At 37.0% G+C, this 25,391-nt stretch overlaps 2 protein-coding genes across 2 annotated transcripts in view; one reads left to right on the top strand and one right to left on the bottom strand.

Annotated features, from left to right (window-relative positions):
• LOC131178743 (protein DETOXIFICATION 24-like) overlaps nt 1–20,553 on the top strand; it is a 55,926-nt gene extending 35,373 nt beyond the window's left edge. Inside the window, exon 8 of the mRNA XM_058144402.1 lies at nt 20,323–20,553. Within this exon, the coding sequence (XP_058000385.1) occupies nt 20,323–20,400 (78 nt within the window). The 3' untranslated portion in view covers nt 20,401–20,553. The remainder of the gene's footprint in view (nt 1–20,322) is intronic.
• A 1,847-nt stretch (nt 20,554–22,400) lies between these two features.
• Nucleotides 22,401–25,391, bottom strand: LOC110636893 (protein DETOXIFICATION 24). Its single transcript, XM_058144403.1, is given in 9 exon segments — nt 22,401–22,719; nt 23,276–23,362; nt 23,442–23,560; nt 23,651–23,889; nt 23,990–24,046; nt 24,136–24,222; nt 24,412–24,445; nt 24,448–24,952; nt 25,081–25,391. Coding segments are annotated over 9 exon segments (1,458 nt in total). The 5' UTR covers nt 25,315–25,391; the 3' UTR covers nt 22,401–22,623.

Here is a 25,391-nt window from a genome sequence, read left to right as displayed (position 1 = left end):
GATCAAACATACGCCAAAGTGCCATGGTGGTAAGAGCCTTTGACGGCACAAGGAGGGAGGTACTGGGAGACATCAACTTGCCACTTCAAATCAGGGCATGCACTTTCAACGTCGCATTCCAAGTGATGGACATTAAACCTGCGTACACCATGCTGCTAGGGAGACCTTGGATCCATTCAGCAAACACCGTACCTTCGACCCTGCACCAAAGAATTAAATACATCATGGACGGCAGAATCATCACTGTAAAGGGGGAAGAAGCCATGCTGGTCACCAAGCCGCAATCACTTCCTTATGTGGAAACAACTGAAAGGTCCTTGGAAAGTTCTTTCCAAGCTCTAGAGTTGTAAGAAACTATCCTGAGGGATGAAGGGGCTACAGCCATGGTTGCAAAAGTGATGCTTAAGAACGGATACAAGGTAGGCAAGGGATTGGGCGCCGCGTTGCAGGGAATTGTTAAACCCATACCGACTATTCAGAAGATCGACCATTTAGCCTGGGATATGAGGGGGATGCTCTCATGGATGGGCGATTTTGGAGGAGGAACATACTTCGGGATCAGAGATTTGACCAGAGAGTCAAGAAAATAAAGGTTGTCCCGAAAATCACAGATGTCTTCACCAAACCGTTCCTTGAGAATCGGGAGAAAGGTGAAGAATTTCCCAAAGAACCATCTGTTAATGTCATATAACTGGACTCCCTATATGAAGCCCTGATCTCGTCAATTGCTGAGGGGCAAGAGCTGAATAATTGGGAAGCAGAAGACCTTCCTGTGCTTAATCTCGAGTAAAGTATATTTTGTTATCTACACTTGATCATTTTGTCCATGGTGACAACTGTAATGTTGTAAATGGACCCTTTTCTTATGATTCAAATGTTAATGAATTAATAGCGCATTTTGCATCCAATTCTCTTTTCCTTTTTCTCTTGAAATCCATTCTTATAATATATTGCACTTTCGTTTCTTCAGGACCATTCATCAATTAACGCCTAATAATTCGATAGACTTAGAAATTCCTCATGTTAAGTTTGAAACTCACATAACTGCCATTACTTCAAGTGATTCTGAAGAAGAACTTGTAGAAGAAAGAGGTGAGAGGGATGAACCTTCCCTGGTGCCTTGTGGGGACGAAACGTACACCATAAATCTAGGCACAAAAGAAATAAAGAGGGAACTTATGGTTGTGGGGAGTGGAGAATTAGAAGATATGGTTAGTTTGCTCAAAGAATTCTTGGATGTATTTTCATGGAGCTATGACGATATGACCAGTTTAGACCCTCACATAGTGACGCACAAAATTCCCCTAATTCCCAGGATAATTCCGGTAAAGCAAAAGTTAAGAAGAATGAATTCCAACACCCTTCTCAAGGTTAGGGATGAAGTCAAAAAGCAGTATGATGCTGGATTTTTAGAAGTGGTCAAGTACCCTCAGTGGATAGTCAATGTTATCCCAGTAATGAAAAAGGACGGGAGGGTCAGGGTGTGTGTTGACTACAGGGATCTCAATAAAGCAAGCTTAAAGGATGATTTCCCTCTTCCACACATAGACGTGCTAGTAGACAATGCTGCAAGATTGGGTAGATGTTCGTGTATTGATGGGGCATCTGGGTACAACCAAATCCCCATGGATGAAGAAGACAAAGAAAAAACCACTTTTATCACTCAGTGGGGGGTATTCTGTTATCAGGTCCTGCCATTTGGGTTAAAGAATGCTGGGGCTACCTACCAACGCGCTATGGTCACGTTATTCCACCATATAATGCACAAAGAAGTGGAGGTGTATGTGGATGATATGATCATCAAATCCTGAGAGGGAGAAATTCATGTACAAGTGCTGAGAAAAGTATTTGAAAGGCTCAGAAAGTATCAGCTGAAGTTGAACCCAGCCAAATGTGTGTTCGGAGCTAGATCTGGAAAGTTGTTGGGATTCATAGTGAGTGAGAAAGGAATAGAAGTGGATCCAGACAAAGTTCGAGCCATTCAAGAAATGCCATCCCCAAAAATAGAGAGGGAAGTGCGCAATTTCCTGGGAAAGCTGAACTACATTTCAAGATTTATTTCCAACCTCACTGCTAAAACTGAGCCCATCTTTAGACTACTCAAAAAGAACAACACCACTCAATGGGATTCAGTTTGTCAAGAGGCTTTCGAGAAAATTAAGCAGTACCTGTCAAACCCGCCGATATTGGTTCCTCCGGTGGCAGGAAGGCCGTTGATTCTATACATGGCAGTCCAACAGAGTTCAATGGGATGTGTTTTGGGGCAGCATGATGATACAGGCCGAAAGAAGAGGGCCATTTATTACTTGAGCAAGAAATTTAATGATTGTGAGTCAAGATACTCTTTCCTAGAGAAAACTTGTTGCGCGTTGGCTTGGACGGCGAATCGGCATAAACGCTACATGTTGAATCATAAGACATGACTCATCTCTCGGATGGATCCCATCAAGTATGTATTCGAAAGCCCTTTCGTGCCAGGGAGGATAGCCAAATGGCAGGTCATACTCTCTCAATATGATTGTCTATATGACCAGAAAGGCAGTAAAAGGAAGCGTAATAGCTGATCTCCTAGCAGAAAACCCTATCCAAGATTATGAAGCCTTGGATTTCGAATTCCCTGATGAGCATGTTAACGAAGTCGATGGCGAGGAAAAGGAACCAGCTGATGTATGGGAAATGTATTTTAATGGAGCTGTCAATTTGTCTAGTAATGGGATAGGAGCTGTGTTGGTATCTCCTGATGGAAAACACTTCTCGATAGCTATCAAGTTAAGATTTGACTGCACCAATAATGTCGCAGAATACAAAGCTTGTGTGATGGGTTTACAGGCTACCATCGAAATGAAAGTTAGGAAGTTAGAGGTGTATGGAGATTCGGCCTTGATCATTTATCAAGTCAAGGGAGAATGGCAAACCAAGGATCCGAAGCTGACCCCATATCAAAAGTACCTACTGGAATTGATTAAGAGATTCGAAGAAATTTCTTTCACTCACCTCAGTCGGGACAAGAATCAATTCGCAGATGCCTTAGCCACCCTGGCTGTCATGGCTCAAATGGAAGAAAGGCAAACGACTCAGGTATTGCGGATCAAAGCAAGGGGAGAGCCAGCTTATTATTTCATGACCGAGGAAGAAATTGATGGCAAACCCTGGTACCATGATATCCAGGTCTGCGTCAAAACTAGGGAACACCCTCCGAGGGCAAGTAGAAGCGAAAGGAGAATGATTAGGAGATTAGCTTTGGGACACTTCCCCAGTGGCGAAATTCTGTACAAAAGGAGCTCCAGTGGCGAATTTTTGAGATGCGTAGATGCAAAAGAAGCAAGGGAGATCCCCTTCGAGACACATGAGGGTAATTGTGCAACCCATGCTAATAGACATATGATGGCCAAGCAAATCATGAGACGGGGATACTTCTGGACTACTATGGAGAAAGATTGCATCGAGTACTTTCGAAAGTGTTATAAATGTCAAATCTATGCGGATCCGATAAATGTTTCGCCTCACCAATTGTTCAATCTCATCTCACCTTGGCCTTTCGCAATGTAGGGCAACGACGTAATTGGTCCCATTAATCCCAAGGCATCCAATGGGCATAGGTTCATCTTGGTAGCTATTGACTATTTTTCTATGTGGGTCGAAGCGACATCATATGCCCACATCACGCAGAACACATTCCTCAAATTTCTCCGAAATAATGTCATCTGTCGACACGGCCTCCCTAGTGAAATTGTCACTGATAATGCCAAGAACTTGAATGGTCCGAAGGTCCAAAGTTTATGTGACCAATACAAGATCCGACATCTCAATTCCTCACCATACCGTCCCTAGATGAATGGAGCAGTGGAAATCGCTAACAAAAATCTTAAGAGGATAATCTGGAAAATGACCATCACCTATAGAGATTGGCATGATATGCTCCCCTACGCTCTTCATAAATACCGAACCTCCGTAAGAACATCAACTGGGGCAACTCCATACTCACTGGTTTACGGGATGGAAGCTGTTTTGCCCATTGAAGTGGAAATTCCTTCTTTGAGGATTCTGAAAGAACCAGGAATTGATGAGTCAGAATGGATCCAATCGAGGTTAGACCAATTGAATTTGCTGGACGAGAAGAGGCTAGCAGCAGCGTGTCATGGGCAATTATACTAGAAAAGAATGGCTAGGGCATTTAACAAAGACGTTCGCCCACGCGAATTCCAACCAGGAGATCTGGTCCTGAAAAAGGTGCTTCCAAATCAAAACGATGCCCAGGGCAAATGGTCACCAACTTATGAGGGACCCTATGTGGTTAAAAAGGCATTTTCTGGTGAGGCCCTGATGGATGGTGAAGAATTTCCGATACCCATGAATGCTGACACTGTCAAAAGGTATTATGCCTAAAAAAAAATAAAAATAAATCTAGGGGTGAAAACCTGAAAGGGCGCCCTTAGAATCAGAAAATGGAGAAATAAGGAAGGGAATACGGGACCAGGAAAGGAAATAAGCTACCACGGCACGAATGTTCATCAACAAAATACTTGAAATAATGGCAGTTAAGGCACTTCAAAGTTAACTACAAAGAATCTGTGAGATCCATTCTTGTACCCTTCTTCTTTGATACTGTACCTTTTTCTCTCAAGCCATAATAAAATCATTCTTTCACTTTAATTTATCTTCTTACACCTGATTTATACTTACGCTCAGATTTATCTTTCTTGTATATCCACACTTTGATGTTATCTTTCTTCTACATCTTTATTTTATGCGCTATTAATCTGTTAAAAATTTATCATAAAATTAAGATTTGGATATTGATAACCTCATGTACTTTGCTATGAGATTTGCAGGAAATGACCTAAAAAAAAAAACTAGGAAGGGCACTTCTAGTCAAATATGCAGAGGGGAAAGTGAAAACCCGCAAGGGCGCTTTCTGTAAAATAAAAAGAAAGTCGAGAATAGGAAGGGCATCTAGGGAAGTGAGTAAGAAGGGGAAGTCGTAGGTCAAGTCTTGAGACTTATCCTCCATTAATCGTTTATCTTCGGGATCCTGTTAAGTACACTTCGTCGTGGAAGAACTTCTCGTGTCAGGTTAGGCTTGCTTTGTCAGCATTTTAAATTTCCTGCTGTCAACCTCTGGTTCCTTGATCCAAGTTGATTTTAAATTTTCCACATTTAAAATTCCTATTATCAACCTCTGATTCCTTGATCCAAGTTGATTTTAATTTTTCGCATTTTAAATTTCCTGTCATCAACCTCTGGTTCCTTGATCCAAGTTGATTTTAATTTTTAGCATTTAAAATTCTTGTTATCAACCTCTGGTTCCTTGATCCAAGTTTATTTTAATTTTCGGCATTTTAAATTTCCTGTTATCAACCTCTGGTTCCTTAATCCAAGTTTATTTTAATTTTCGGCATTTTAAATTTCCTATCATCAACCTCTGGTTTCTTGATCCAAGTTGATTTTAATTTTCCTCACTTTAAAATTCTTGTCATCAACCTCTAGTTTCTTGATCCAAGTTGAATTTAATTTTCCGCATTCTAAATTTCCTGTCATCAATCTCTGGTTCCTTGATCCAAGTTGATTTTAATTTTCAGCATTTAAAATTCCTGTTATCAACCTCTGGTTCCTTGATCCAAGTTTATTTTAATTTTCAGCATTTAAAATTCCTATTATCAACCTCTAGTTCTTGATCTAAGTTGATTTTAATTTTCTGTATTTTAATTTCCTGTTATCAACCTCTAGTTTCTTGATCCAAGTTTATTTTAATTTTTCGCATTTTAAATTTCTTGTCATCAACCTCTGGTTCCTTGATCCAAGTTGATTTTAATTTTCAGCATTTAAAATTCCTGTTATCAATTTCTGGTTCCTTGATCCAAGTTGATTTTAATTTTCCACATTTTAAAATTCCTGTTATCAACCTCTGGTTCCTTGATCCAAGTTGATTTTAATTTTCCGCATTTTAAATTTCCTGTTATCAACCTCTGGTTCCTTGATCCAAGTTGATTTTAATTTTTCGCACTTTAAAATTCCTGTTATCAACATCTGGTTCTTTGATCCAAGTTGATTTTAACTTTTCGCATTTTAAATTTCCTTCTATCAACCTCTGGTTCCTTGATCCAAGTTGATTTTAATTTCTAGCATTTTAAAATTCCTGTTATCAACCTCTGGTTCCTTGATCCAAGTTGATTTTAATTTCTAGTATTTTAAATTTCTGTTATCAACCTCTGGTTCCTTGATCCAAGTTGATTTTAATTTCTTGTATTTAATTTCCTGTCATCAACCTCTGGTTCCTTAATCCAACTTGATTTTAATTTCTTGCATTTAATTTTCTGCCATCAACCTCTGGCTCCTTGATCCAAGTTGATTTTAATTTCGTGCATTTAAATTCCCGAGTTGATTTTTATTTCTTGCATTTAAATTCCTGTCATCAACCTCTAGTTCCTTGATCTAAGTTGATTTTAGTTTCCAATTTTAACTTCCAAGCCAAATTTTTATTCTCAATTTTTGATACCTCCAATCGCCCAAAATATGGGTCTGAATCTTTACATAATTCCTATACGAGAAAATTTTATTCTTTTTAATAGAAATTATGTAAAGAGGGGCAGCTGTCGACACCATATTTTAGCCGATCACCGAAGTCAATGGACTTTGAAAATCGATCCCCAGCCGACATTCTTCCGTTACAAGTGACTCGATCGGGAAGTAAACCGATCCCGCATTTATTCGATTGTTTTCTGATCTCTTATCAAGGGAGATCGAACTAATATCAGGTTTCCACACCATCCAGTCTCATTTCTGTTCTTTTCTTTACAAATACAGTTGAAAGTCATTTAGCTAACACTAAGATCGGGTTCCTCACTTCTATATCTTAGACATTCCTTAAAACAAAGTCAATGTTTCAGTCCGACTTAATGGTGATTCCGATCTTAAGAATTCAAATTAAGCTTTTCCAATTTTAAGGTTCTAAAGTTCAGCCCGGTGTTTGGTCTCGGCTTAGTCCGATCTCATGCTTACAATGTTTTTCCGACCTCTTATACTTAAATTAATAGTTACTTTTAAGTTTGATGTTCTAATAAGTTCAAACAATCAAGTACTCATACAATTTGGATGCTTTTCGATCTCATCAAGAAATTGAACAAAAGAGAGAACTTCATTTCATTTCAAAATAAAAATTTACAAGTCATTCGGCTGGAGGGTCTCCCCCAGCCTATTCTCTAAGTACATCATCATCTCTCTCATTTCCTCTCTCTCTCTCGGGATCCTCGTCGCTCTCGTCATCAGCCTCTGGGGCCAGCTCGTTCATCCAGGAGAAGTCCTCTTCAGGATATCATTTCTTCAGCTCGGCCATAAGGTCATTATGGGCATTCACATAAGCCTCGGCCTCCTTCGTAGTGCGCTCCTCTTCCATAGCTTGAAGCTCCTCATCCTTGGCTCGGAGCTCTTCCTCCTTCGCCCGAAGGTCTTTAGCATAACGAGTGAGATCGGCAGACCAACCAACTCGAGAGTCTTCGAGTTCTCATTCCACTTCAACGATCCTCTCCTCATAACGCTTCATCTGATCCTCCATTCTGGTGATGTACTCATTAGCAGAGGAGAGCTGAGCTTGTGCAGCTGAGGCATCTTGGACCGCCTTAAGGATCTCTTTCTTCAAGCCGTGGGCTTTCTCTCTGAGTATATGCTAGTTTGCAATGGCCTCTAAGCCTAAGCTCATTGTCTGAGCTAAGATATCATCAAAGCCCTCCTCTGCCAACCTGTTCCAATATTCTTGGAAGAAAATGGAAGCTCCCATGACTTTGGCCAGGCCAGGATTCCCCCTAGTAGAGTGGTTCCTTTCCAATGATTGGATCAGAAGTCGTGCGCCCCGGGAAAGTGTCCTGACCGTGGGATTGGAAGACTCCCCTTCTACATTGGAAGAGGTCGGAGGAGGAGGGGGAGGTGGAAGCTCGATTTGTTGAGGAGCTGGGGCGATGACCTCTACCTTAGGGATCGGTTGCTCCTAATATCAGGGAGGAGAGCTCGGCACCTCTATTGATTCACGATGAGGGGTCTGAGCATCGGTAATGGTGGCCCCCTTCATCGCCCTCACTTTTCTGGAGACCTCCCTCTTTTATTTACGGCTCTCCTTAAAAGCATCACCGCCCGCCATAGCTGCACAAAAAAGAAAGCCAGTGAGTTCTCTAAGATTCAGAGACCAGAGATATGGGTAGTACCAAGGCCGAGGTCAGAGAGCTGAAGCTCGTATTCTTCGTCAGTGATCAGCCGCATCATCCAATACTTCAGTTCGGCCATCACTGCATCTAAGCAAGAGAATTTCTGAGTGGACGCCTGAGACTTTAACTCTTTTACCAGGACGTCTTCGTCCTTATTTAAGGTGATCTTTTTTGGGATCGGAGCGACCAGGTGTTGCCAACTCCGTGGGATGCCCTTAAAGCCATTCCGAATCTTTCTCCTCAAAATGAAGAACCGGTTCTTCCAATTCTTCAATAAAAAAGGGAGAACCAGAACTCATCATCTTTCCTTTGGGCGAGCCTATGCAACTCAGCAAAGACTTTGGCAATGGGTTCCAGTCCCTTAGCTCGGCAGAGGCCCCAGAAGGCTATTAGAGTCCGCCAGGAGTTTGGATGCACTTGGGCTACCGAGACATGGTGGAATTTTAGGACGGCCTTGTAAAATTCGTCCAAGGGAAAACAGAGCCCGGCCTTCAGTTGCTCTTTATACACCATGATGAGATCGCCCTCATCAAAGAAGTGGTCGGCCTGATGATCGGCATGGCATTTGATCAGTTCAAAGGAGTTAATCCGCAGATTGTACTCCTGGCTTATAGATTAGAGATCGGTTTCTCTCGAGACTGAAGGCAACTCATCAATTGGCAAGTTGTCTCTCCTCAAAGATGCCCCTCGCCTCCATGTGGCAGCCGAACCAGTTACCGGGACGAGGGTTCTGCTTGTTTGACCACCCGATCTAATCACGTCGCCCTCTTCCGAGGTCCATGAAACGTGGACAGAAGACGGACTCGCAGCTCTCTGACCTTTGGCGCCACTCATTTTCAAAAAAACCAAAGAAGTTTAACTAAGAAAAGGATCAAAACCCTTACCGGAATGTGATCGGTGTCGAAAATACTTGAAGAAATGAGAGAATTTTGAAATCGCTAGCAAAGTGCTGAAAGTGACATAAGGAAGCAACCGATTGACCCCTTCCCCTATTTATACCCGTCTGAGCATTTAATGCTCACGGAGTCCCAAGCGGCGCTTTGGTTAGCGGAATCGACCCGCTTTCCTGAGACGTCGTGGGAAGGTTCCAGAAACACAATAATAAAATTGAATAAAATGAGATTGGCTAGCTAGGGTTATCGGATTGTGCGAATTTTCAGAGACGCAGATCTGCTAATGATGATTTAGTTAGAGATCAGATCGGATATGCACATCAAAGATCGGAAAAACAACCAATGCAATAATTAAATAATAACCTTAAAATAAAATTTCATTTCATTTTCAAAAGGTCAGATTACATCATTTAGGCGATCTCAAGAGATCGGATTACATCATTAAGAGAACCTTTAAAGGTCAGATTACATCATTTGGGCTATCTCTAAAGATCGGCGCTACATCTTACCTAGTAGGGGCCTATGTCAAAGCCTAGTCTAGTGGCTGAATCAAAAGATGTGTTTGATCAGAAAGCCCGCCACAAGTATTGGATAGATGTGCAGCTCAGATGGGGTGACTATGACTCTCATGATGGTGAGCGGAGTCATTGTCGATGTCATCGAACAGAACCGAGCTGCAGTCGGGACACTTGACGTGGTGAGGAGCCAAATGAACTTCAAGAGGTGGTCACCGATATTAAGATTGAAATTAGCAGTCCTCTTGCCCGAGATCAGTTCACTGATTATATCGGTAGACCGATTCGAGATCAGCACGATCGATATTTTCGATCTTGATCGGTAAATTAGTCCGGTTCCCTCATTGTCATCAGATGTGGTTTTCATGATTCTCCGATCACCGGGATCATAAATTTTCAATCGAGGAGCAAAGAGAACAGTTGGAAAAAGATCAAAAGCAGTCACCATGGCCGAAATTGTTACCGGAGAAATTAGAACAGGAGAAATGGAAAATGGAAGGAAGAGAAATGAAGTGTGGAGGAGTTTCCCCGCTGAGGCATATATATAGGGCCTAAGCATTTATTGCCTATAGAAATCAAAGCGGATGCATCGATAACTGAAGAATTAATTGCTTTGACTAAGGCAGGTCGGATAGAGAGGAAGGTTCTAGAATGGGAGAGATCGGGGAGAGGGGCCCGATATGAGAGATCGAAAAAGGGTCATAATAGAGAGATCGGAAGGAATAGAGATCAAAAAAGCTAAGCAATGGGGCTTAGCTTGGAAGAATCAGAACTCATCATCTTTCCATCAGGCGAGCCTATGCAACTCAGCAAAGACTTTGGCCATGGGTTCCAGTCCCTTAGCTCGGCAGAGGCCCCGGAAGGCTATTAGAGTCCGCCAGGAGTTCGGATCCACTTCGGCTACCGATACATGGTGGAATTTTAGGACAGCCTTGTAAAATTCATCCAAGGGAAAATGGAGCCCGGCCTTCATGTCACACCCTACCCCTCCATAAGGCATAACATAATCCCGTAGTATACCTAATGAATTACCAACTTTGTCTACTGATAACCCATTAAATACACTATAAGGGATTTTAAAACTTTTCTTACTTCTTTTTACAGTGGTGTGCACTATTGACAGGTGTTAAAAAAATTTTTAACTGAAGTGAAACAGCTAGCACATTTGAAGAATTAATAATTTCTGTAAAAATTCTAGCAGAGTGCCATCTGTATTTTTAATAAAACAGTTCTTCAAAAACCTGTAAAAAGCACTTCAAATATATTTCTCTATCTCAAACTCCAACATCCAAATCAACACAATAAGTTTCTCAACATTTGTCTACTCAATCCACAATAATTTTCCAATGTTTTCAAAAGCTAAGATAAAAGAAATATATCACAATATTTAAAAACTAAAATAATTTACAAATTTAGTTTACAACTTTAATATACAATTTTAATTTACAACTGCTCAAAACCAAGAATACTATACACATACAGTGAACATACATTACAATATAAAATGCAAAATATGGTATATTCCATATACCCGATGAACTCTCAATATAGCATTAGCAGCCTAGTCTCACGCCTCACTGCCTATCTACTGCGATAAAGAATGAAAGCTATCACGAGTAAAATTTACTCAGTATTGCACAATAATAATTTGAAATGCGATATATAAATCTTTTATTGACAATTCACAAATCAAATAATTCACAATTCCATTTCACAATTTACAAAGTTCATATAACACAAATTTGATCAAACAATTGAATAACATAGTTTTACCAATCAATAACACCATTTGATCAAATAACTGAATAATACAGTTTTGCCAATCAATAACACCATTTGATCAAATAACTGAATAATACAGTCTTGCCAATCATCAAATAACTGAATAATACAGTGTTGCCAATCAATAACACAATTTAGGCCATGACACAATTTTTTCGCACATGCCGTGTTGTACACCACGACAAGACACACTCACCCCAATAATCAAAATCAATGAGGGAGGAAGCTAGCTGAATAATGAGTACTCATCCACACTCACCTCAGACTGGCAAGTCAAAGAGGGAGGAACAAAATCACACTCACCCCAGACTGATAAGTCAAAGAGGGAGGAATATAATAACAGTGTCATGCCAAGTGTGAATCAAAACAATTCCAAATCACAATATTTCATACAATTCCCAAATCAAATTTTATCTCAAAATTTTCATTTGCAAAGTAGGCAACACAATAATTTCCAAATAAGATTCTCAAAGCCAAAACAATAAAAAATTATTCATAACTCATTTCTCCAAATAAATTTTCTAGTAAAAACAGTGAATATAAAAAGTATTGTGCACAGACACAATTTAAAACTATAATGTTCAAATAAATTTTTAAGTAGAAAATAAGAAATCAAAATTATTGTGCACAAACACAATTTAAAACAATAACATACAAATAATCATAATTTATTTTAATTGAAAAATTTAAAAGAAATAAGTATTGTGCACAAACCTCTGATATATGCCTCTTGGCCCTGACTCAGTTTCCTTATGCTTCTCAATATCCTTTTTAACTAAATACACAATTTAAAGTGTTTCAGTACTCAATGAATTTGTTTCTAACAATAAAATCCAATATTTAAATTTTCTTGGTACTGTTCCCTTCAATTCATTTCATTAGTCAACTTATAATGTTGACCCTTGATGAACTCTAAGTGAGTCAATTCTAATGTTACTAATATGTCACATTTTATAGCCTTTTAGTGTTGGTACATGTTACCAAATTCATTTTCAAGTATATTGCATTTTATTGCAATTTGCCGGATTTCAGTATACTAATTTGACCTAACCGGATGACCTAGTTTCCTCGGTTTTCGAGTTTCGGTCAAAACTACAAACTTGTAGGTCTATGTCTTATTGCACGCGGGGCAAAATTTCAGGTCATTCTGAATTATGTAGACCAAGTTATGGTCAATCTACCAATGCTGGTCAGAATGCATTAAAATGGTCACTTTAGGTCATTTTTAGGTCACTTTAGGTTCGGCCAGTTTTTGGACCTGAACTTGTGCAAGCTATTTGACTTGCTTATGGTCATTTTTGGGCTTTGGTGTCTTCATAAGAATTGTAGATATATGTCTTAACTATTCATGGTAAAAATTTCAGGTAATTGAACCTGTTTTGAGTGAGTTATGGCCAAAACATTAACTGCTGCCCAAATGGTAAATTTTCAGGCCTTAAATGCACTAATCCGGATTTGGTCATTTTTCAAGTTACCTTCCAAGCAGAATTTTGGTAAGCTTCCTTCATGAAAGTTGGCACATTTTGTGCCTAGTTTCACCTCCAATTGGTCTCATACCAATTGGAGTCACACACTTAAGGTTCTAAGTCAAAATACACACTGCCCTATTGCACATTGTCCATCACTCATCAAAGGACACATTTAACACTTACCAAGTTACACATTCATGCCATTTCTATTTTGTACCATAACCTAAACACATTTCACAACACATTTTTGGTCATTTTGGCAACTTATAACCACACTCAATATGCACCTTATAGTACAGAATTTACCAAGTTCAAATTACAACAATTCAATCACATAACCTAGCTCATTTACATGTCCAAACTCAAACTCTTATACACATACACAAGTTGCCATAACAAGTACCATAATTCAACAATAATATTCCATAAACCAAACCATGAAATAACACATTTAGGTCCACACTTCACATTGCCGAATTGTATATTTCCTTCCATTAACTTCCAAGCTTCCAAAATCAAGTGTACATTCACATACATCTAATATACATCACCCAATTTATTCCTACACACATAAACACTTAATCAACCCTTTAATCTACCATTTACAAGCAAGGATAAACTGTTCTTATGGAGTTTCTATGGCTGCCAAAATATACATCTCCCTTAAAACATCAAACTCCAAAAATCTTTCCACAATTCAAGTACCCATAACATCCACACAAACTTTAATGAAGCAAGCATCAAAAATACCTACTTACCACTTTAGAAACTCTTCAAAACTTCAACAAAACTTGATCTTCTTACTGCCTATCTACTGCCCAAGGTGTATGGACAACTTTTAGTGAAGGAAAGTGCAAGGAAAGAAGCTTGGATCATGCTTGCATGAAGCTTCAAAACCATGCGGCCATAGAGGTTCTTTCTTGGGAGCAATTCGGCTGGTTCTTTGAGAGGTGAGGAAGATGACAATCTGCTGTCCAAATGAAGATGTAGTGGTCCACTTAGGTGAGTTAGTGGAGCACTATGTGTTAATTTAACATTTGTTTAATCTTAAACTCCCAAATTCTCATATTAAGCTCCCAATTTTTGCTATTTACATTAGGTACCACCAATTTAATTTTTCATGACATTTTCCAAGTGTAATATCATTTATTTTTAATGGACATTTAGGTCAAAGGACAACTCGGGGTGTCAAATGACCACAATGCCCCTGTTCAGGTTGCATTCCTGATTTTTCGATAACACCGAGTTTTGTCATTTTCTCGATTTTTCACTTTTCTTTGTACTAATTAATTAATTTTTCTTTGATATTTCTAATAGTATTTATACTTCAATAGACATTTATTTAAGTCCTAAAAATATTTTCCAAGGTTTCCCGCGGTCCAGGGCTGGTCAACGGTCCACACCGCAACTTCCCTGTGCGGTCACCCATCGCTAGGGTTCTCAGCTCGTTTAACTTGGTTACATTTCATTGCTATTATTTTTCCTTTGTTTTTCTTGTCTTTTCTTTTCATGTATTTCATTATTCTATGTCTCCTCACTAATATTTAAATATAGTTCTAGGCATTCTAACTGTCCGGACAGACACCGATCATCGGAGAAGTAGAACGCACTACTGAACATAGGGGTGTTACACTTCAGTTGCTCTTCATACACCATAATGAGATCACCCTCATCAAAGAAGTAGTCGGCCCGATGATCGCCATGGCATTTGATCAGTTCAAAAGAGTTGATCCGCAGATTGTACTCCTCGCTTATAGATTAGAGATCGATTTCTCTCAAGACTGAAGGCAACTCATCAATTGGCAAGTTGTCTCTCCTCAAAGATGCCCCTCGCCTCGGTTTGGCAGCCGAACCAGTTATCTGGACGAGGGCTCTATTGGTTTGACCACCCGATCTAATCACATCGCCCTCTTCCGAGGTCCACGAAACGTGGACAGAAGACGGACTCGCAGCTCTCTGACCTTCGACGCCACTCATTTTCAAAGAAACCAAAGAAGTTTAACTAAGAAAAGGATCAAAACACTTACCAGAATGTGATTGGTGTCGGGAAGTACTTGAAGAAACGAGAGAATTTTGAAATCACTAGCAAAGTGCTGAAAGTGACATAAGGAAGCAACCGATTGACCCCTTCCCCTATTTATACCCGTCTGAGCATTTAATGCTCATAGAGTCCCAAGCGGCACTTCGATTAGTGGAATCGACCCGCTTTCCTGACACGTCGAGGGAAGGTTCCAAAAACACAATAATAAAATCAAATAAAATGAGATCGGCTAGCTAGGGTTATCGGATTGTGCGAATTTTTAGAGCCACAGATCGGCTAATGACGATTTAGTTAGAGATCAGATCGGATATGCACATCAGAGATCGAAAAAACAACCAATGCAATAATTAAATAATAACCTTAAAATAAAATTTCATTTCATTTCCAAAAGGTCAGATTACATCATTTGAGCGATCTCAAGAGATCGAATTACATCAATAAAAGAACCTTTAAAGGTCAGATTACATCATTTGGGCGATCTCTAAAGATCGGCGCTACATCTTACCTAGTAGGGGCCTATGTCAAAGCCTAGTCTTGTGGCTGAATCAAAAGATGTGTTTGATCAGAAAGCCCACCATAAGTATTGGATAGATGTGCAGTTCAGATGGGGTGACTATGACTCTCAAGATGGTGAGCGGAGTCATCGTCGATGTCATCGAACAGAACCGAGCTGCAGTCGGGACGCCCGATGTGGTGAGGAGCCAAATGAACTTCAAAAGGCGATCACTGATATTAAGATTGAAATTAGTAGTCCTCTTGCTTGAGATCGGTTCACCGATTATATCGGTAGATCGATTTGAGATCGGCACGATCGACATTTTCGATCTTGATCGGTAAATTAGTTCGGTTCCCTCACTGTCATCAGATGTGGTTCTCATGATTCTCTGATCACCGGGATCATAAATTTTTAGTCGAGGAGCAAAGAGAACAGTCAGAAAAAGATCAAAAGCGGCCACCATGGCCGGAATTGTTACTGGAGAAACTAGAACAGGAGAAATGGAAAATGGAAGGAGGAGAAATGAAGTGTGGAGGAGTTTCCCGTTGAGGCATATATATAGGGCCTGAGCATTTATTGCCTACAGAAACTGAAGCTGATGCATCGATAACCGAAGAATTAATTGCTTTGACTAAGGCAGGTCGGATAGAGAGGAAGGTTCTAGAATGGGAGAGATCGGAGAGAGGGGCCCGATATGAGAGATCAGAAAAGGGTCATAATAGAGAGATCAGAAAGAATAGAGATCGGAAAACACGAAGAGGATCAGATAACTTCCAATAACTCTCTACATAATCAGAGCCGAGGTAGTTAAAGCGTTGCAGGCGTGATCAAATCTTCATCGCACGCCTCATTTGCAGAAATGCCCACATTGCTGACAGACGCCAAGACAGTTATGACAGTTCTGTACATCACAATCCCCACCGTTGGTCATACTTGCAAGGACGAACTCGAAACCCTTGGATCAAAAAACAGACGACAGGTCCGGCGCCTTTTATTCCCAGCCCTCGGATCCATCTTGTAAGGCAAGATCCTGAGCCGTTGGATTAGGAAGAGAAAGGACGAATATTCTGGATAGGATCCCAGCCATCCATTTTGATTCTTTTTAATTCTCGGACATCGGATCATGTCCTTTGAAATCCAGACCTTCCATCTCCACAAAAGAGATCCTGACCTTTCATTAGGAGCACCCGTTTCCTATAAATACCTGCATGCAATACTGTAGAGGGACGGACAAAAAAAAGGTGGTGGTGATTATAGTGGAAAGGCTCTGAAATCTAATTCAGTCTTGCTACTTTGCCATTCTAAGCTTGCATAGAAATTGAGAAACTTCAGAAACTAGTTTTCTCGAGTATCTCCATCGATAGAGTTTTCGAACCCTGAAATCCTTCATTTTCAGTTTGTTCATCACTCTGCTATACCATTCCCATTCAGTCTCGTCCTCATCACCCCAACATCAACATATTATTCTCTCAGCTTGATCTCATTCTGACCCGGTTTCTGTCGCTTCGGTACAACTGCATTTTAACCTTATTCTCGCAATCTCGAAGTAAGCATTGGTCCCTATAGCACCAGCTTTCAACTCTACAAGATTTGTGATCTCCAGAGTCAGTTTGATAGCCTCGACCTCACACAGGTAAGTGTCTAGACTGTCATTTTGTCGAGCAATCGCGTTTTACTTTCTCTGCTTTTATTCTCGAAATTTTCATTAAGTCCCGTTATACTAAAGATCCCCACGTAGATCCTTTAGGTCGATAGTTATTCTCTTGAGTTTATTTTTTCCGTTCATCAGTTCACGTTATTTATTTGTTCTTAGTTTTTGTTTCCTTCGAATATAAGTGTTCCGGTTGCAGGTAACTTGTAGGAATTTAGCAAAGTGTTGGTAGCAATATCCTAACGTGACAGTGTCTTTTGAATAAGTAAAAATAATCAAAGAATGAATAGGGAATCAGGAGAAAAGTCATGAGGTCGGGCTACTAAGTGAGTCTAGGAAATAGCATAATAAAGCGACAATCGAAATAAGACCCCAGACTAGTAACCGGAGGAGATCGGATGTAGCCAGCCAAAGAATTCGGATAAGGTAATCATATAGGAGAGCGGTAAAGAGTTCGGTATTATATCACGAACACTTTAAGAGGTCGGGAGAGAGTTCTTACCCAATTCTCATTCAAACAAAAAAACACAAAGATTGGAGGAGAGTTCTTATCCGAGATCCTTCATTAAAAATTCCAAACCGAACACTTTAAGAGGTCGGGGGAGAGTTCTTACTCGATCCTCATTCAAACTAAAAACACAGAGATCGGAGGAGAGTTCTTATCCAAGATCCTTCATTAAAAATTCCAAACCGAACACTTTAAGAGGTCGGGGGGAGAGTTCTTACCCGATCCTCATTCAAACAAAAACACGGAGATCTCCAAACCGAACACTTTAAGAGGTCGGGGGAGAGTTCTTACCCGATCCTCATTCAAACAAAAAACACGGAGATCGAAGGAGAGTTCTTATCCGAGATCCTTCATTAAAATTTCAAACCGGACGCTTTAAGAGATCGGTGAGAGTTCTTACCCATTTCTCAGCCAAGACCTTAATAAAATATGTAGAGATCGGAGGAGAGTTCTTATCCGAAATCCCCCGCCTAAAACTCTTAATAAAATATATTTAGAGATCGGAAGAAACTCCTTACTCGAGCTCCCTTAACAAAAATCCAAATTAAACAATACAACTCCAATACACAAGACAATTTTATTCAAACACCTATTCACTAAAGGGCCATCTCACGAACTCGTGTTCTTGGGTAACCCAAAATAAGTGAAACATCAAACATTCCTTTATTTTGCACAAAGGATTAACATCATCACTACCCCTACCCTCTAATTATCTTTTAATTTATGAAGAGCATAACATTAAATCTGTTTACCCTCATTGAGGGACGAGACAGGGTGCCTAACACCTTCCTCGCCCGTATACGGACCCGAACCTAGAATCTCTGTTTTCGAAGTGGTTTCTTTTTAATTTATTTTTACAAATGGTTTTCTTTAATTTCCCTCAAAATTAAAGTGGCGATTCCTCACTTTTTCCCACTTCGGTGAGTGTTCGTCCAAGCGACCGCAAAATACCTTGTGACAATCGTGATAGTCCACACGATGGGGCCAAATAACAGAAATAAATACTGGGCACAGGTACCAATTCAAAACAGAAAATCAATTTGTACAAACCAATCAAAATAAAAAAAAATTCAGATAGCAAATAATAACTGATAGTGCAATTTCAATAGTTTATTTCAATAATTTCAGAGAGTCAATAAAATCAAATCAATCTCAAATAAATTCAATGTAACACATTAGTAAATTTTATAGTCAGATATCAATCAATATAAAGACATTAAAGGCCTGTTCCCGGAATCCTAATGGCTCTAATGCAGAGATAATTGACAAAATCAATTATTTAATCAAAATCAAAATAAAATTCAATAATAAAATAAAACTCTAGAAAATCACATGTAAAATAATTGTTAAAATACTGATTTAAAATTTTATTTAATAATAAATTTAATGCTGATAAATTTTAAAAGGAACTAAAACGGTGTTATGTACTATAACTACCACTCACCTGGAACCTCAAAGACAATAGTTATATTCAATGAAATAGAGACAATTTCATATGACAGATTGAATATTCGAATCTTCTTGAAAATAGAATCCAAGGTGATAAATAGAGAAGTAAGAATTTATAAATTCTCTGCGCACATCAGATTATAAATCATAAATTTATATATATATATATATATATATATATATATATATATATATATATATATATATATATATACACATATAACAATAATGAAAGATGATGAAAATACCTGTTGAGAGTATTTGGTAGAAAAAGGAGGTGATAAATAGGCTTTAAGAGCAAAGTTTAGCAGAAAGAGATGATTAAGGTATATATATTTCAAGAGTTCTATTAGGTATAGAATGAGATAAGAGTTATTATTGAACTGGGTTGTTCAGATTACAAATATATATTTAATTTCAAAAATAATATATATATATAAATAAGTAGGCTATTCAATAAAATATTTCTTTTTTTTTTAGATAATTATATTAAATTATTGTTAGCTAATTAAAATAAATAAATAAATGGATAAAATATTGGGTTTCCACATTTTAATTGGGCTAAAGCATTGTAAGTGGTATACTAAATCAAAACAGAATTATGCAGTTGAATCGGAGCATTAAAAGTGGTATAAGAGTTGGACCCCTCAATATGATGGTAGTTCGAGAATGAGTGCCAAAACTATTAGGTTAATTGTGGCATTACTTAATTAGTATTTTAATTTTTCTCATGATAATAAATTTATTTTGTAGAGTAAAATTTAAATTTAGCGTTTTTTAATTTTGTAAAATTATTTTCCCAATTGAATTCATTTTGCAAATTTTATCTAATTTGCTAAATGTATCAATCAAGCCACAAAAACAACTTTTTTGCAAAATAGGATTAGGATTAGGATTAGGCTATGTACATCAATCCTCTATAGAGCCCGTAAATGTGGGATGTTTCACACACTAGGTCACCTGTACTGACTACCTGACTTGTGCCTGCAGGCAACCTACTCCATTTTTGCATTCTTTTTTACTGATATATTTTTCCGCCATGGTTCAGGTTTGTGGATTGGAATGTTGTGTGGAGTACTAACGCAGACAATTATCTTATCTTGCCTCATATGGAAGACTAACTGGGATGAGCAGGTTAGATTTCAACAATTTCTTACTTAGACCTAATCATTTCAAGATACGAACACGTGTGAGATCTGAGTTTTATCATACATCTAATATCATGAATTCATACTAAACCGGGATCTATACTAAAATAAAAGTTAAATTAATTGAGTTTGGTATGCATTTGACTAATTCGACGCAAGTACTTACTTTGTGTAGGTAAAGAAGGCGTCAGAACGTCTCAACCATTTGTTTTTGGATCTATCAAAATCTGATGATAGTTCTGCAAATTCTTAATATAAAATTTATTTGAAGGGAGCATAGTTTAAAATATGTGATGGAAATCTCATTGATTGAGATTATGAAATTTCCTTAAACAACTATTTTTATCTTTATGCTCTTGTTTTTTGCATTGAAGTTGCTTGGATCTTTATTTTTTTATTTGCACCATTCATGATTTTTTTTTTTAAACAGTTATTCTTTATCCAGTGAATGATAAAGTACCAATTTTAAAATATTAGGCTAGAGATTGTAATTAGTAAAATTCAAACTCTGCCATCCACCCTTGAAAATCCCAACTTTATCATTAGTCTCTTAGATACTAATTATAAGATAATTAATAATAATTTTAACATGGAAAAAAAATAATATGCTTTGAATTTTTTTTTTAAATGATCTTCAATCAATTTAGGTCAATTCCACATTTTTAAATTAATATTATTGATTAATTATGTAATCGAAATAACATATCCCACCTTAATTAAAAGATTCTATAATATATTAATTTTTTATATTATTATTAATCCTTCAAATTGTTTCTTTAAAAGATCATAATGTATGACGATATAGAGTGCAGTTTTTTTCTTTATTTGTTATTTAAAAATTAAAATTTTATAAAAATTTAATTCAATTGATTTTTTTTTTTGTCAATTTTTATGTTTGAAAATCTAATAGGCAAAAGAATTCAGTTTCTATTTTTTAATTTTTAAAAAAATTATTTAAAACAAATAAAAATCATTAAAAAAATGTTGTATGAGAATTAAATTATATTTTTTTTACAAATAATTTCTATCTTCTAAATGAAATGTACAACTTTTACCATAAGTATAAAAACTTTCACTATATCGAAAAAAAAAGGGAATTAGACATGATTTCCTTTCTTATTATATTTTATTAAAAAAAATAAATAACTTTATTTAGAATAAATCGTTTGTAAAAAAAAAATTCAATTGAATTCTTAAACAGTCATATTTTATTTCTATTTCATTGAAAATGAATTTTTTTAAATGAAAAAAATTATTTTTTTATTTTAAATATAAAATTTAACAAAAAAAAAATCAATCAAATTAGATTTTTATAAAATTTTATATTCCATATAAGAGAAAAAGACTAATCAGAAAAATATCAAATGGCGATGGAATGTAGACAAGGAACCATTATTCATGATAATAATTAGAGAATTAGAATATGCACCTAATTTTCCATGTATGATTGCATCTTCTCAATCATAGAGGAAAACTTCAAATTGGATTTTAAGCACTACCACTTTTGTTTTCGTCTTTTTGCAAATCTCAGACCCATCATTTTTTTGGTCAAGCATATGATAATATTTTCTTTATGAATAACCAGTCAGCAATTCTGATTTTCAGGTAAGCAGAGAATCCAAGCCAATGGATCAAACTGAAATAAAATTCTCGATTTCGATTTCAGATTAAAAAAAAAAAAAAAAACTGAAATTGCCAGCTCCTGTCATTTTAATTTTGGTCCAGTTTTAATTTAATTTTAATTTAATCAAATTCAATTGTTAAATTTTGTTAAAAGTTTTTATTTAAAAAAATTAATTTAAACTAAAAATTTAACATATTTCAATATGAAGAGGAAACTTATAAAGATAGTATTGATTCTTATCAAAGAAAGATAGAATTAATTGAGGTTGTTCAAATAGGTACAGGTCAACTAAACAGCATTCTTATAACAATTAGGGTTATGGATTTTCAATTTATGAGATGTAGTATAGGATTCATGATAGTTAAGAAAATCACTCATTTTTTAAAGACAATTTAATTTAATTTCGATTTCAAATTGAATGTGCATGTCTGTGTGAAAATAACTTGTCAGACATTTTGGTGGCATTGTATATATAATCGTGGTGTCAGCCTAAACAATAACAACAAACCAGATATTTCAAAGGTTCACAACAAATAGTCATAACAACCCAACAAGCCGTTTATATAAAAGCAGTGAAGTCAAAAGGCTCTCGATAAATCTTTCATGGCTAAATAATCTGCTTCACAACATTTTATGAATCAAATTCTAATCATTTGGATTTAGATTATTTTGAATATTGCAATGAGAATGAAAATTTTAATTCACGATACAAAATGTAATTAATTTAAAATTAATCATTTCATGATAGTAACTAGCCATTCAATCTTTCTTGTGTGGCATTCCTGGCACTTGATTCTTCTAAAGGCGATACAAAATGTAATTAATTTAAAATTAATCATTTCATGATAGTAACTAGCCATTCAATTTTTCTTGTGTGGCATTCTCGGCACTTGATTCTTCTGAAGGCCTTAAGAACCAATTATCAAGACATTCTAATGCCTTTTTCACCTACATAAAGGATTTTTTTTTAATATAATGGCGGTCAATGAAAAACAGTAGATGCATTCATGATCTGATGGCTTAATCTCATTCATATATAGTCTCTCAACTTTAGGTGGTTATATCATTAAAGTTCATTAATTTTAATTGGGCTAAAGCATTGTAAGTGGTATACTAAATCAAAACAGAATTATGCAGTTGAATTGGAGCATTAAAAGTGGTATAAGAGTTGGACTCCCTCAATATGATGGTAGTTCGAGAATGAGCGACAAAACTATGTAGTCGAATTGTGGTATTACATAATTAATATTTTAATTATTTTTCTTTTGATAATAAATTTATTTTGTAGAGTTGAATTTAAATCTAGCGTTCTTTAATTTTATAAAATTATTTCCCAATTGAATTCATTTTGCTTCAAATTCTATACAAATCAAAATGAATTATAAGTTACTTTGTGTTGGATGAGTTCGGATTGAATGGGCAAGTTGAGTTGGGGAATCAAGTTGACGCCTATAATTATTCTCATGGTTACCCAAGAGAAGCATAAAAGATGATATTTTTTTACCTGTTCATCCCAATTAGTTCTTGACGTAATGTAGCCAAGTACCGTAACTTGCATTACAACTCCAATTATCATCCCAATCCATATACCCTACAAAATGAATGAAAGAAATCTCTTCAACAATTACAATTTAAATTCATCACTCTTGCAAGAAATTAAAATTTCTTACCTTAGTTTCCAGATGAGCCACATATCCAAGAATAAGTCCAACTGGCACCCCAACAATGTAATAGCTGCTGATGTTAATGTATGCAACCATACTCTGTCTACCTGCGCCTACTGCCACCCCTGAATTCAAAAATTGATTTACATGCTAGCGATAAAAGATTAGAAGCTTCAAGCAAATAATAGATCTAAGTGTTTTCAACTTTTATATACCTGTAAGCACTGACTGAAAGCTATTAAGCAAAACGGAGAAGGCAAGTAGGAGAGAGAGATTGGACACAGCATGAATGACTTCTTTTTCATTGGTGAACAATTTAGCAATTTGTCTATCAAATGCTAAACATACTACGAAAAAGAAGACTCCAATGCACAGTGAAGTGAAGAAGATGACTTTAACAGAAAATTTTGCAGCTTTAGCATCCCCTCTTCCCAGTTCATTTGAAACTCGCACACTAAACAGGGGGGAAGGAAACCCATCATTAGTGTGTGTGTGTGTGTGTGTATATATAATTAATTAATTAATTAAGTCCATCAGCATAGTAAATGTTGTACCTGGAGGAAGTTAGGAATCCAAAACATAGCATAAATTCCCAAGCTGTGATATTAAGGCTGCATGTTCATTTTGATAATATTCATTTAGAACGCTTTAAATAGGTAAAATCCTTTATTAATTAAGAAATTACTTGTTATAATCTTACCAAATGGACAGGGCAGATACTTGAGTTGTTGCATTTTTCATGTATCCTGCGAAGAGGACTAAAGCAGCATTGTACCATAACTCTAAGCTAGTAAAAGTGAAGCCATGAGTAAAAGAAAAATGGAATATTAGAGAGAGAACTTGCATTTAAGCAATAGAAGCGAAACAGGGTTTTTCTGAAGTTGCATAAGTAATAGTGCTTGGGGAGTGTGAAACTCAAAGTAACAGTAGGAAATTCTTGCCTCGACCAGTAGCCTGGAGAAGGAAATGGACTTACCAAAGCATCACACCTGAGGAAATTGAGAACTTATTACAGGAATTAGATTAGTGAAGGCAGCTAAAGTGAATCCTCTCCAAGTATCAGGACACCAGCCACCAAAGACATAAACTAGCTCTCCAATTACGACCAACCAACTTGAAATATTCATAGCACTCATAGCTCCGGGAATTCCCCAGTTCAGCCTGCTCACAAAAATCCATGACAATAGCACATGAAGTACAAAGGAGCAAGCAGAAAGCCACCCAACAATCATGTTCTTGAGCTGAGTTTGCAAGTACTTTTGTACGGTAATAGCCAAGGAAAAGAAGTAGAGAACAGGAATGAACCACAGAGAGATATATCCAGCAGTTTTGGCAATTTCTTCTTCCTCACCCAGTAGCCTGAAAATTTTCCCTGAGAATATGAAGACAGGAAGCAATATTGTTGCAGTGATAAGATTGATGATGCAAGATCTTTGCAAGTAGATACCCATCATGTGGTATTGTCTTGCTCCAAATGCTTGCCCACAAAGAGTCTCAGTGGCACTTGACATTCCTAGCTACATAAATGCATCATGGGAATAAAAAATCATGTGAAGATATATTTTAATCAGATATCATGTTCTTGGAAAGGTGAAAAGAGGAAAAAGCTGCAAGAACAGAAATTTAAAAGAAAATGTCTCTTTACCAATATCCCATTTGCAAATCGAATGGTAATGATTTGGATGAGTGCATAACCTGCAAGTTGTAGTTCCCCAACATGTCCAATGAAAGCTTGTGTTACCACAAACATTCCAAATTGTGTCACTCTTGCTAACATAGCAGGGAATCCAACCTTCCATATTTTCTTGTTTTCTACCAAAATCCTCCCTTTCAAATCATTAAAATCTTTTTCTTCTGATCCAAGAAGCCTCTCTTCCATTCTCTACTTTCTCTATAACTGTTATGAAATTATGAATCACAATCCAGTCTATATATAGATCGACTTCTTCTGTACAG

The sequence above is a fragment of the Hevea brasiliensis genome, chromosome 3 (assembly GCF_030052815.1).
Source record: "Hevea brasiliensis isolate MT/VB/25A 57/8 chromosome 3, ASM3005281v1, whole genome shotgun sequence".
Lineage (NCBI taxonomy): Eukaryota > Viridiplantae > Streptophyta > Magnoliopsida > Malpighiales > Euphorbiaceae > Hevea > Hevea brasiliensis.
The sequence above is the reverse complement of the archived record's forward strand: the minus strand, read 5'-3'. Positions and strand labels throughout refer to the sequence as shown.